Below are 12,523 nucleotides of genomic sequence, written 5' to 3'. Positions count from 1 at the left end.
AATGTTCGTTTGGCCATTATCCATATATGGTCTTTTAACAAAATCACCTTTTTTAATTGGTTCTAGTGGTCAAAATACCATTGTCACTTAGACCCGAGGTAGTATCTTGGCCACTCCTGCCTCCACTAATTTTCCATCAGCCCTCCTTTGTCCATGTTATACATTCTTTTACCTCACTGGAATTCACCTTATCTCTCTTACTCCTAACAAGCAGTACCCGGTCTGATACCATTGGCCTATTTCAAACTGTCTCTAGTCTTCGATGGTGTCCAGACTCTCTCACTTTAATCGATCAGATAGGTACCATAACTCTAATGATCTGCCTTATTTTATGTTTCTTTATGCTAACTATAGTTCAACTATCTTTGTAATTAGTTTTATTAAACGAATTCTGATTTCTACTCTGCATGTTATTTAACAATTTTATCTTCACTAGCAGCCTGTGGTTGATATCTGAGCTTAGTCAAAACTGCTTTTTGACTGCCTTTGCATACATTTGAGCAGCCTCTAACATTTCCTTGCCCACAGAGAATCATGGGTAAAATTAGTTTGGTCAATGACTACAATTGAATATATATACAAATCTCTACTACCAGTCTTTCGTCCATCTGTCTTTTCCATAATTTAAAAACCTTTATATTACCATCCAAACTTTCTTTTCGGCACATAGGCAAGTGTGAAATCTGTTGTTAACAATTTTCTTGTGCTCATTGCCACATTTGTTCTGTGGTCAACAGATTGAGAAACTGCTCAAGCACTCTATCAGGCCAGTTGATGGAGTTGACCTTTGCAGTAACCCATCATGATGATACCATCGGGAACAGTAGCATAGTGGTTAGTCAGGAACAGTAGCTTAGTGGTTATGTTACTGGACTAGTAATCCAGAGGTCTGGACATATGATCCGGAGACATGAGTTAAAATCCTATCACGGCAGCTGGGGAATTTAAATTCAGTTAATTAAATAAATTCTTAAGAACATAAGAGATAAGAGCAGGAGTAGGCCATACAGCCCCTCGAGCCTGCTCCGCCATTTAATTTAATACGATCATGGCTGATCTGATCATGGACTCGGTCCACTTTCCAGCCCGCTCCCCATAACCCCTTATTTCCTTATCGGTTAAGACACTGTCCATCTCGGTCTTAAATTTATTCAATGACCCAGCTTCCACAGCTCTCTAAGGCAGCAAATTTCACAGATTTACAACCCTCTGAGAGAAGAAATTCTTCCTCATCTCAGTTTTAAATGAATGACCCCTTATCTAAGATTATGCCCCCTAGTTCTAGTCTCCCCATCAGTGGAAACATCCTCTCTGCAGCCACCTTGTCAAGCCCCCTCATAATCTTATTCGTTTCGATAAGATCACCTCTCATTCTTCTGAATTCCAATGAGTGGAGGCTCACCCTACTCAACCTTTCCTTATAAATCAACTCCCTCATCTCTGGAATCAACCTAGGGAACATTCTCTGAACTGCCTCCAAAGCAAGTATATCTTTTCATAAATATGGAAACCAAAATTGTACGCTGTATTCCAGGTGTGGCCTCACCAATACTCTGTATAACTGTAGCAAGACTTCCCTGCTTTTATATTCCATCCCCTTTGCAATAAAGGCCAAGATTCCATTGGCTTTCCTGATCACTTGCTGTACCTGCATACTAACCTTTTGTGTTTCATGTACCAGGTCCGGCTGCACTGCAGCACTTTGCAATTTTTCTCCATTTAAATAATAACTTGCTCTTCGATTTTTTTTTCTGCCAAAGTGCATAACCTCACACTTTCCAACGTTATACTCCATCTGCCAAATTTTTGCCCACTCACTTAGCCTGTCTATGTCCTTTTGCAGGTTTTGTGTGTCCTCCTCACACATTGCTTTTCCTCCCATCTTTGTATTGTCAGCAAACTTGGCTACGTTACACTCAGTCCCTTCTTCCAAGTCGTTAATATAGATTGTAAATAGTTGGGGTCCCAGCACTGATCCCTGTGGCACCCCACTAGTTACTGATTGCCAACCCGAGAATGAACCATTTATTCCGACTCTCTGTTTTCTGTTAGCATGGATAGAGGATTGGCTAACTAATATATTACCCCCAGCCCCGTGAACTTTTATCTTGTGCAGTAACCTTTTATGTGGCACCTTGTCAAATGTCCTCTGGACGTCCAAATACACCACATCCACTGGTTCCCCTTTACCCACCCTGTTCGTTATATCCTCAAAGAATTCCAGCAAATTTGTCAAACATGACTTCCCCTTCATAAATCCATGCTGATTCTTCCTGACTGAATTATGTTTTTCCAAATGTCCTGTTACTGCTTTTTTAGTAATGGACTCCAACATTTTCCCAACCACAGATGTTGTTCTAACTGGTCTATAGTTTCCTGCTTTTTGTATGCCTCCTTTTTTTAAATAGGGGCGTTACATTTGCAGTTTTCCAATCTGCTGGGTCCGCCCCAAAATCCAGGAAATTTTGGTAAACTACACCTAATGCATCCACTATCCCTGCCGTTACTTCTCTTAAGACCATCAGGTCCAGAGGATTTATCCGCCTTTAGTCCCATTATCTTACTGAGTACCACCTTCTTAGTCATTGTGATTGTGTTAAGTTCCTCCTCCCCATAGCCCCTTGGCTATCCACTGTTGGGCTATTGGGTCCAAGTTTCGAGCCGCGCCTAGAACGGCGCAGTCCCGACCTGGACGCCCGTTTTTCGCGCCACAAAGTGCGCCTAAAACAAACTTCCAGATTCTCCAGCTCCCTGCAGGTCGTTTGCAGCTCGGCGCAGCCCAGCACGAGCTGTAGGGGGCGGAGCCAGGTCCCTGCGCTGAAAACAGTGCCGGGACCTCTGCACATGCGCGCTACAGTGGGCACGCATGTGCAGTAGTTCCAGGCGCCCAAAACTGTGTGGGAGGGGCCGAAGCACGCAGCCCCTAGCCCTGGCCGAATGGCCTCCACTGGGGCTGCGTGAATAAGGCTGCTCCTGCTTCCTCCCAACCCGACTCCCGCTTCCCGCCCCCCGCCTCTGGACCGGACCCGAAACCGACCCGACTCCCGCTTCCCCCCGCCCTCCGGACCCGACACCGGCCCGACTCCACCCCCCGCCTCCGGACCGGACCCGACACCGACCCGAATCTCACTTCCGCCCCGACTGGACCCGACCTGACCTCCCTCCCCCCGACCTGACCTCCCTCTCCCTCCCTCCCTCCGAGCCGAACCAAACCGACCTCCCTCCCACCACCCCCCCGACCCCGACCCGCGCTCCTCCCGACCCGACCCGCGATCCCGACCCGACCCGACCCAACGCCACCTACCTGTAAATCTGGTGCTGGGGACGGGCCCTGCCCGAAGTCTCGGGCCCAGCCGGGCCCAGCCAGTTCAGCCTCCCTCCCCCTTCTCCTTTTCTCCCCCTTCTCTTTCCTTTCCCCCCCAATCTCCTTTCTCCCCCCCCATCTCCTTTCTCCCCCCCATCTCCTTTCTCCCCCCCCATCTCCTTTCTCCCCCCCCATCTCCTTTCTCCCCCCCCCATCTCCTTTCTCCCCCCCCATCTCCTTTCTCCCCCCCCATCTCCTTTCTCCCCCCCCATCTCCTTTCTCCCCCCCCCATCTCCTTTCTCCCCCCCCATCTCCTTTCTCCCCCCCCCATCTCCTTTCTCCCCCCCCATCTCCTTTCTCCCCCCCCCATCTCCTTTCTCCCCCCCCATCTCCTTTCTCCCCCCCCATCTCCTTTCTCCCCCCCCATCTCCTTTCTCCCCCCCCATCTCCTTTCCCCCCATCTCCTTTCTCCCCCCCCCCATCTCCTTTCCCCCCCCCCCCCCCCCCCCCCGCCCCACCAGCAGCACCACTGGGACCCGCAACATCGGAATCAAAATCATGGAAGGTGGAACCAAGACCTATGCTAGGAGTTGAAACTCTGATGCCCCTTGCTGGGGGTTCATAAACATTAATTTGGAAGCTCTCCCCTGCAGACATTTCAGTCATCGCTGCCATCATCCAGTCTGGTTCGTCCACATCTGGTTGTACTGGTTCTTGTTCTGTCCCCTCAGGATCCTCCGGGTTAGCAGCAGCAGCATCATCAACATCATCATCATCATCATCATCATGTTCTGCAAAATACATCAGAACAGTCAAATGTTTAACAGCAAGGGAGGAGGCCGGATGGGTGGCATGAGTACGCTCACACATAGCATGTTAGGCAGCAGGTTGATTTAAAGGACCACGATGCATTTTCATGACTTACTTTCTTCCTCGCGTGCGGGCCCAGCTTGTGCTGTACTGATTGCATTTCTCCATGTACGACTCATCATAGCAGCTACCCTTTGTTCCAAGGGTGTCAGTGGATGCAGATTGGGCGTGCCTCCTCCTGTCGAGTTGCCTCCCTTTTGTTGTGGGCCAATTTCTTCTGCAAAGAGTAAAATATAACTTTTTACAGTGTGTGTCAGTCTGCAAGGTGGGACATACAGATAGCCAGGTTACAATTACGATTAAATTAAAAATGGGAAATATTATTTACACTAACTACTTGACCAAGTTCGTGCCATTTCTTTTTACGCTGGCTTCCAGATCTCATGGTATGCACCACTGCGCAGTAATCTTCAACTTGTTTCCACCGTTTCTTCTTTTCTTTTGGTGGCATTTTTATGCGACCTCTGTTGCTGGTATCTAGCTCCTGCCATCTCTGCTCAATTACGTTGACTAATATCTCCACTTCCTCATGCAAGAAATTCTTTGTTCTTGGTGGACGCTGATCCATTGCAAAGTTGAATTGGCACTCTTATTTCTCAAAACACACAGTTCTTAATTTGCATGCACCAATGCAGCACCGGTTCTGCAAGTTTAGCAGTGAAAAGCTGAACCCACTGATTTCAGCAGGTGATTTATTCACCAGTGCTGCTAAAAGCACTCCCTCACACACACAAATATCACACTAATTAAATCACAAGCCTTTCCAGGGGTCCAAGAGACAAATCTTCACTTTTCCTCCAGTCCCTTTAAAAATGGCCAAGTGCCAATGTTTGTTTCACACTGTGCATGCGCGTACGCTCCAACGCGCACGCGCAGGGTTGCCGGCACGACGTTGGCTCATTTGAATTAGACCCGCCCCCCACTGCTTAGAGAATCGGTGCGAGTGTCTGGCTCCGCCCCCCGCTGTGATCTGTGTGCCGAGCCAAGCTGAGTTAGAGCTCCGAGGAGCCGGAGAATCTCGCAGTTTTTTTCCTGCACACTTTTGGGCGCGAAGAACAGGCGTCCAGCTCGGGGCTGCGCCGTTCTCGGCACGGCCCGAAACTTCGGCCCTTTGATTCTAACAGCCAACATTGTGAGAGCTGAGCTTTAAAGTTTGAGGTACCTAGGACATTCATAGAATCATAGAACATTTCCTCTGAATGTGAAAAAACTTGATTTTAAGTATAAATGGTCCTGACTGACGAATCTGTGCTAATGCGAATCAATAACATTTATAAAATTATAATTAGCCTTGTGTTTGTATCGCAAGGGGACTTGGTGGTGAAAATGGGAGACAGATCTTTGAATACTGGACATTATAATGCATCCAGGAATGGGGCATACAATCCTAAATGGATTATGTTTATCTTCTGTTGTCCAGGGGGGGGGCCATGAACTACTTCTCATGAAATCTCACCAATTTTGGATAGACTGCAACATTTTCTATATTCAAGTTTGTAATCAATCTCTACATGTTCATTTATCCGCAATTGCAATCATCTATCTTTTCTTGTTAGAATATTACTTGAATTAATTTCTTTTATGAAGGAAGCACCGGAAACAATTAAGACAACACCAATTTTTATTTGAGACTTGAACTTACAAAATTACATACACACTCTTTGAGCTGTTATTACTCTTTGCTTCCTATTCACTTTTGCACCATCACCAGACAAAGGCCTTTTTTTTGCTTTTGCTGCAAGACGTTAGTAAGGCACCTTATGAAATATTTTCTGAAAAACAAGATATATGACATCTGACATATTACCATTGTCCATGCCTAGTCATGACTCTTGGCTCTAAAGTGGAAATTGAATAAATATTTAAAGCAGATGAATATACAGGGCTATGGGGAGATTGCAGGGCAGGGATGATCAATTTTGGATTGCTCTAGCAAAGAGCTGGCACATAAGACCATGAGCTGAATGGCCTCCTTTGCTATAAACGTCTATGTTCACTCATTCTAGGTGTATGATACAATGTCATAACCACTTTTCTGAGCTGCACTCTATTGCATCGACATGAGTGGATGTGACACTTTTAGATAACTTTTATTTATATAGTGCCTTTAACATAGTAAAACATCCCAAGGCGCTTCACAATAGTGTTACAGACAAAGATAAATTTGACACCGAGCCACAGAAGAAATTAAGGCAGATGATCAAAAGCTTGTTTAGAAATAGGTTTTAAGGAGCGTCTTAAAGGAGGAAAGAGAGGTAGAGGGACGGAGAGGTTTAGGGAGGAAGTTCCAGAGCTTAGGGCCCAGGCAGCTGAAGGCACGGCCACCAATGGTTGAGCAGTTATAATGAGGGATGTTCAAGGGGCCAGAATTTGACGAGCGCAGACATCATGTGGCTGAAAAGATTACAGAGATGGGGAGGGGCACGTCCATGGAGTGATACATGAACAAGAATAAGAATTTTGAAATTGAGGCGTCGTTTAACTGGGAGCCAATGTAGGTCAGAAAGCACAGGGGTAATGGGTGATCTTGACTTGATGTGGGTTAGTACACGGGCTGCTGAGTTTTGGATGACTTCAAGTTTACATAGTGTGGAATGTGGAAGGCCAGCCAGGAGTGAGTTGGAGTAGTCAAGTCTAGAGGTAACAAAGACTTGAATGAGGGTTTCAGCAGCAGAAGAACTGAGGCAGGGGCGGAGGCGGGCAATGTTACGGAGGTAGAAAAAGTCGGTTTTAGTTATGCTGTGGATATGTGGCTGGAAACTAATTTCAGGGTCAGATATGGCCCCCAAGTTGCGAACAGTCTTGTTCACCCTCAGACTGATGCTAGCGAGAGGGATGGGATCAGTGGTTAGGGAATGCAGTTTGTGGCCGGGACCAAAGATAATGGCTTCGGACTTCCCAATATTTAATTGGAAAAAATAGCTGCTCTTCCAGTACTGGATGTTGGACAAGCAATCTGACAATTTAGATACCAAGCAGGGGTCGACAGAAATGGTGGAGAGGTAGAGCTGGGTGTCATCTGCGTACATGTGGAAAGTGACTGTGTTTTCGGATGATAATTTGCTTTTCTATTTTTTCTGCCAAAGTGGATAACCTCACACTTTCCCACATTATGCTTCATCTGCCAAATTTTTGCCCACTCACTTAACCTGTCTATATCCCTTTGCAGATTTTTGTGTCCTCCTCACAATTTACTTTCCCATCCATCTTTGTATCCAGCAAACTTGGCTACATTTATCATGGGGAGTTTTTTTCCTTTGAAAATAACCAAGCTGTGAATGAGTCGGTTGGCCAAATAAATGGGTCTGGCTGTTAGGGTTGATATTTAAAAAAACAACAAAGGATTTAGTCAGCCCTGACACATCAGTTTCAGCAAAATCAAATCCCATCATAAGCATATGACTGCAGATAGTATAGAGTATCAGCTGGCATTTTAAAGCTATCTGCCTCATATGGAATAACCCAGGTGTTCTGTTTGAAGTGATGAGTTGATTCAAAACAAGCTGGATGGAGGCCTATGATAAATGCAACAAGCAGTTCAATAATGGGAGTTTAAGCCCTTTGCTAACTCCAGAGAGAATATCTGCTGCCATGAATGGCCGGACACGCCCCCTTTTGAAAAAAAAATTCTGTTCCAAAGTGAAACTGTTCTTACTGACTCGAACTGGAGCAAACTAAATGCCAAGAATTTGAATTTCTAAGATACTCCGTTCTACACCAGTTGCTCCAAAAAATCAGGAGCAACTGAGGCCGAAACTTGGGCCCATTGTGTGTAAGCTCATTAACGAAGAATAGCCACTTAGGCAAGGTATAGGGATGGGATGATTTGTACTTGCAGACTGATACCCCAATAGAAATCGGTACCTTGATAGAAGGAGGGAAGAAAATTAATAAAGTAATTTAACCAGTTGGTTTTCTTGCTTGTGGCTGGGTAGCCTATTGGCTTCAAAAACATACATACTAAATGGAAAATATTTCTCTCGTGCAAGGGTAACCTTTACTCTTTTAATGCCATACGTTGACAATGGATCTCCACATCTATTGCACAATGTGTAGCAACCACAGCCCGATTGGTTTTTGAATCGCATTATATCCAAACATGTCGGCTTTTAATAACTGTCATACTGTCTACCACAATTTCAAGATTAACCATCGACAATGCACATTTTTAATGTCAAGGACCTGGATATTAATCATATAAAACTTTTTATGCACATTAATGAGAATTTGAAGTCCTTATGCAGCAAACAACTCTGAAATGCAATATTACAGTTTCATCACTTTTAACAGTTGCTAAAATACTATAGGGGGAAATCGGGTGAACCAACCAGAAAGTCCATAATTAAAGTGCATTCATTCCTACCAATATATTGGCACCAGCAGACTAGAGCCTTATTTCAAAGCTATAGTGCCATGTAATGTAGCTGGGAAGATCAGTATCTGCAAAAGCAATTGATGGGGCTTGATGTTCTGGCTGGGCGTTGCTGCCTGTAGCCTAGGCTCGATGATCAGAACAGTGCATGTACTCGGTGTGGTAAAAGCTCCTTCATTTCTTCATTCCATAGAGTAGAAAAACAAGGAAGTTATGATGAACCTTTATAAAACACTGGTTTGGCCTCAACTGGAGTATTGCGTCCAATTCTGGGCACCGCACTTTAGGAAGGATGTGAAGGCCTTCGAGAGAGAGTGCAGAAAAGATTTACAAGAATGGTTGTAGGGGTGAGGGACTTCTATTATGGGGATAGACTGGAGAAGCTGGGGTGGTTCTCCTTAGAGCAGAGAAGGCTGAGAGGAGATTTGATAGGTGTTTAAAAGCATGAGGGGTCTAGACAGAGTAGATAGAGAGAAACTGTTCCTGTTGGCGGAAGGCTCGCGAACCAGAGGACACAAATTTAAGGTGATTGGCAGAAGAATCAAAGGTGACATGAGGAAAAACTGCGAGTGATTATGATCTGGAATGCACTGCCTGATAGGGTGGTGGAGGCAGATTCAGTTGTGTCTTTCAAAAGGGAATTGGATAAGTACCTGAAGGGGAATAAAATTGTAGAACTGCAGGGAAAGGGCGGGTGAGTGGGACCAGCTGAAGTGCTCTTGCAGAGAGCCGGCACGGGCTCGACATGCCTTCTGTGCTGTAACCATTCTATGATTCGGGGTGGGGGTGTTATTGTATATGTAACCTGTTTTATGTCTGCCACTATTATTTAAAGGTTGTCAATTGCTATTTTGATGCATTATTATACAAACATTGACTTATTCAGTCAATAAAGTTAATTATTTATAGCCAGGCCATCAAATTGCTTTCTGTTCCAAAGTAGACTGATTAGCAGCCCTAACCTCCTCCTCACTCATTACTTTTTTTCCTCCACAAAGCTCAGCAACTTAAGTTATGAAATCTGAAAACGAACAAAATGCTTATTTTTAAAACTAACCATGGGCAGCCTTGCTGTAGTGTGACCTAACCACAATGAATGTTATAGGCCAAATTACATGATGTAATTTTACCATGGAATTCTTAATTGAGTTTTTTTTTGCAAAATGCGAGGTCCTCTGTGCTGATCTTGAGGTTTAAAGCACTTCATAGTTTTACCTTTTATAATTCTTTACATTGAAAACTACATAGATTGCATTATTGCTTGCAAAGTTACTGAGTTTTGTGCCCTTGTGATAGATTCATGTTATAGTTGGCATTCAGACAGGGAACTCCCAAAGCTACATGTGAGTTTAATTTCATTCTGGGAATCAGTGTCAAATATGCTATCCACCACTTTGTGCTTTCTTTCTGGAGATATTGTGAAAACCCTTTCTACATACAGTGAACCAGGATGTCTCTTATTTGTTACATTTGATAAGAAATTAAATAGTAGTCATTCTTTACCAGGTCAAGATCCACCAGGTAGGGTAATGTCGCTAATCTCATGAGATCATCATAGGCGGTCCCTCGAATGAGGATGTCAATATGCTGAGGGGTCTGTTCACTGTATTTTTAGGGCATCTATATGGAGTGATGGGCATGCTTTTGTACAGCATTATGTCTTGATCTGATAGTTCAAGATGGGGAGTTCTTTGGTGCTGATCTACCCCAAGTTAGATAATAGAGCTTCCCATCTCTATTTCATGAATTACATTAGAATAATGTATTTGTATGTAGAAGTTCAATAAATGAGGAATAAATTTGGATTGTCCTTCAGTACTATTCCTTGTTCTTTGAATGCAGTTCAACAAAAGTTTGTCCTCCCTATCCCAACAAGTCCTTCGATAAGCCGGATTTAGAGACAATCCACATTCCCAAGTAGCTAGTGAGGTGTCAGATTCTTAAAGGGACAGTGTCCCAGTAATCTTCCCCATTCCTCAATTTGAATGATAACATTATTTTACATGAACATTAAACTAGATTCAAAGAGTGAAGACCATACCAAAAGTGAATCATGTAACTTCAAATATTTACCTTGTGTTTGGTTTTGACAGAATTATTGGATATAGAACTTTCTCTCTTTTTAATTTTGTTTTTAGGGAACGTAACGTTGAAGAGTGGCAATCAAGCGGAAACTAACCTCTCCTTCCCCTGGATCCTTCGTGTGTTTGATATAAAGGCTTATGACTTTTATAAAGTTATTGAGAGTTTTATCAAAGCAGAACCAAATCTAACCAGAGAGATGATCAAGCATGTGGAAAGGTGTGAACATCGAATCATGGAGTGTATTGCCTGGCAGACAGTGAGTAATGTTTTTTTTTCCACTTGTGGTTGAGGATGATAAATCGAGGAGCGACTTTGCTGATTTTGTTTTTAAACCAGTAGTTGTTGGAAAGTGTGAATAACTATTTGCAGTTTTAAAGATTGTTGTCCAAAAAATCCAGAGATATGTTTTTTTTAAATTCTGTGCAAGTTTGAGAGCTCTAAGGTTTTAAAACTGGTTTCATATATTGAGTATTACCGCTTATGATGATTACTGCAATCAGGAGTCAAGAACTAGTAAACATGAGAAGACACCAGCTAAAAATGACAGGCTGTTGAATACAAAGTTTAGCTTTGTCTTGAAGATGTATAACTTTTTTTCTTTTCAAAATGATGAACTATATTGGGTTTGAAACTGCACATTAAACTCTAACATAGAAAACAAGTAGAAGTTGCATATTGGAACTTATAGGTCATTGCTTTTGAAAAGTTTTTACTTATCTTGGAACATTGTTGCACTAATTCAACTCGTAAAATTGAAGTGAAAGTATTAACAGGTTTTTCTTTTTGGCCAGTTGGGTGTCTGACATGCAGAAACCCATTGCCTTACTTGAGTCTCCAAAAAAAATAGACTGAAAAATCTGCCCACTGTCTTTTTTGTTTGCCTGATCTGGAATGTACACTCTCTCCCTGCAGGGGCACACGCAATGGGCCCAAGTTTTCCCAGGAGTTGCTCCGTTTTTTTTTTGGAGCAACTAGATTATTTTGGAGTATCTTAAAAGGGGGTGTTACCAGCCACTTATGCCTGTTTTGGCCATTTAAGCAAGTTTAGCCAGCTAAAAGTTACTCCAAACTAACAGGCCAGCGTATGAGGCCACTTGTGTCTGGTCAGAAAAACCTTGCGGTAAATTAAGAAATCAGCACAGGTAGCCAGAGATAGGGGGGAGGGAGGAAAGTGAGAGGATTTTGCAAAGCACTAAACACCTTCACAACATTAAAGAAGCATAAAAACCATCATCAATAATAAATGAAAAATAAAACAATTACTAAAAAAATAAAAAGTCCTACCTCGCCAACTGCAGCACGCATCGCAAGCCCTTCGGCTAGGGCTACGGGCAGGAGGCTCGCAACAAGCAGCAGGAGAGATCTCCAAGGCAGTGCAGGTTTCGGGGGGGTTCCAGCCCGATGCAGATCAGGGACTCGCTGTTACTGCTGCAGCACATCGAGGATCGACGACTCTCTGTCAAACAACTCAAGAACTCAAGAACGAGAACAACCAACTAAAGGCTGCCTGGATGCGGGCCGAGTTGGCGGCTCTCCCCTCGATCCACGTCCCGAAGCTGTCGGTGACCAAGGAGGGGAAGGCGGAGGACACGGCAATCGGGGCTCTGAGCAGGAAGACCAGCCAGTTACTGGAGAGCCTCCAGCAGATCAGTGCTCGGGTCATCTTTCACCGAGCCCCTGGTTCTGCGCCCACAGAGGGAAGAGGCAGTCCGGCGGCTCAACTCCTGGAACAGATGGCCAGACTCCGGCAGCTCAGCGACAACATCGAGTGCATCAAGGATGAAGTAGCCCAAATGTCTGTACAGCGAGCTGGGGCCCGGGTTCCCTCCCATTTTGCCATATTCCCGCCTCCAATCTTTATGAAGGCCAAGGAGGAGCAGAGGGCCGATGCG

The 12,523-nt window shown here is 44.3% G+C and overlaps 1 protein-coding gene across 9 annotated transcripts in view; it reads left to right on the top strand.

The window, feature by feature from the left end:
- Positions 1-12,523, top strand: part of rb1 (retinoblastoma 1) — a 456,612-nt gene that overhangs the window by 220,167 nt on the left and 223,922 nt on the right. For all 9 annotated transcript variants that reach the window (XM_070894055.1, XM_070894054.1, XM_070894053.1 and 6 more), the window contains one exon: positions 10,685-10,887. In XM_070894055.1, the coding sequence (XP_070750156.1) occupies positions 10,685-10,887 (203 nt within the window). The remainder of the gene's footprint in view (positions 1-10,684; positions 10,888-12,523) is intronic.

Source organism: Pristiophorus japonicus, chromosome 11, assembly GCF_044704955.1.
Source record: "Pristiophorus japonicus isolate sPriJap1 chromosome 11, sPriJap1.hap1, whole genome shotgun sequence".
Lineage (NCBI taxonomy): Eukaryota > Metazoa > Chordata > Chondrichthyes > Pristiophoridae > Pristiophorus > Pristiophorus japonicus.
The sequence above is the reverse complement of the archived record's forward strand: the minus strand, read 5'-3'. Positions and strand labels throughout refer to the sequence as shown.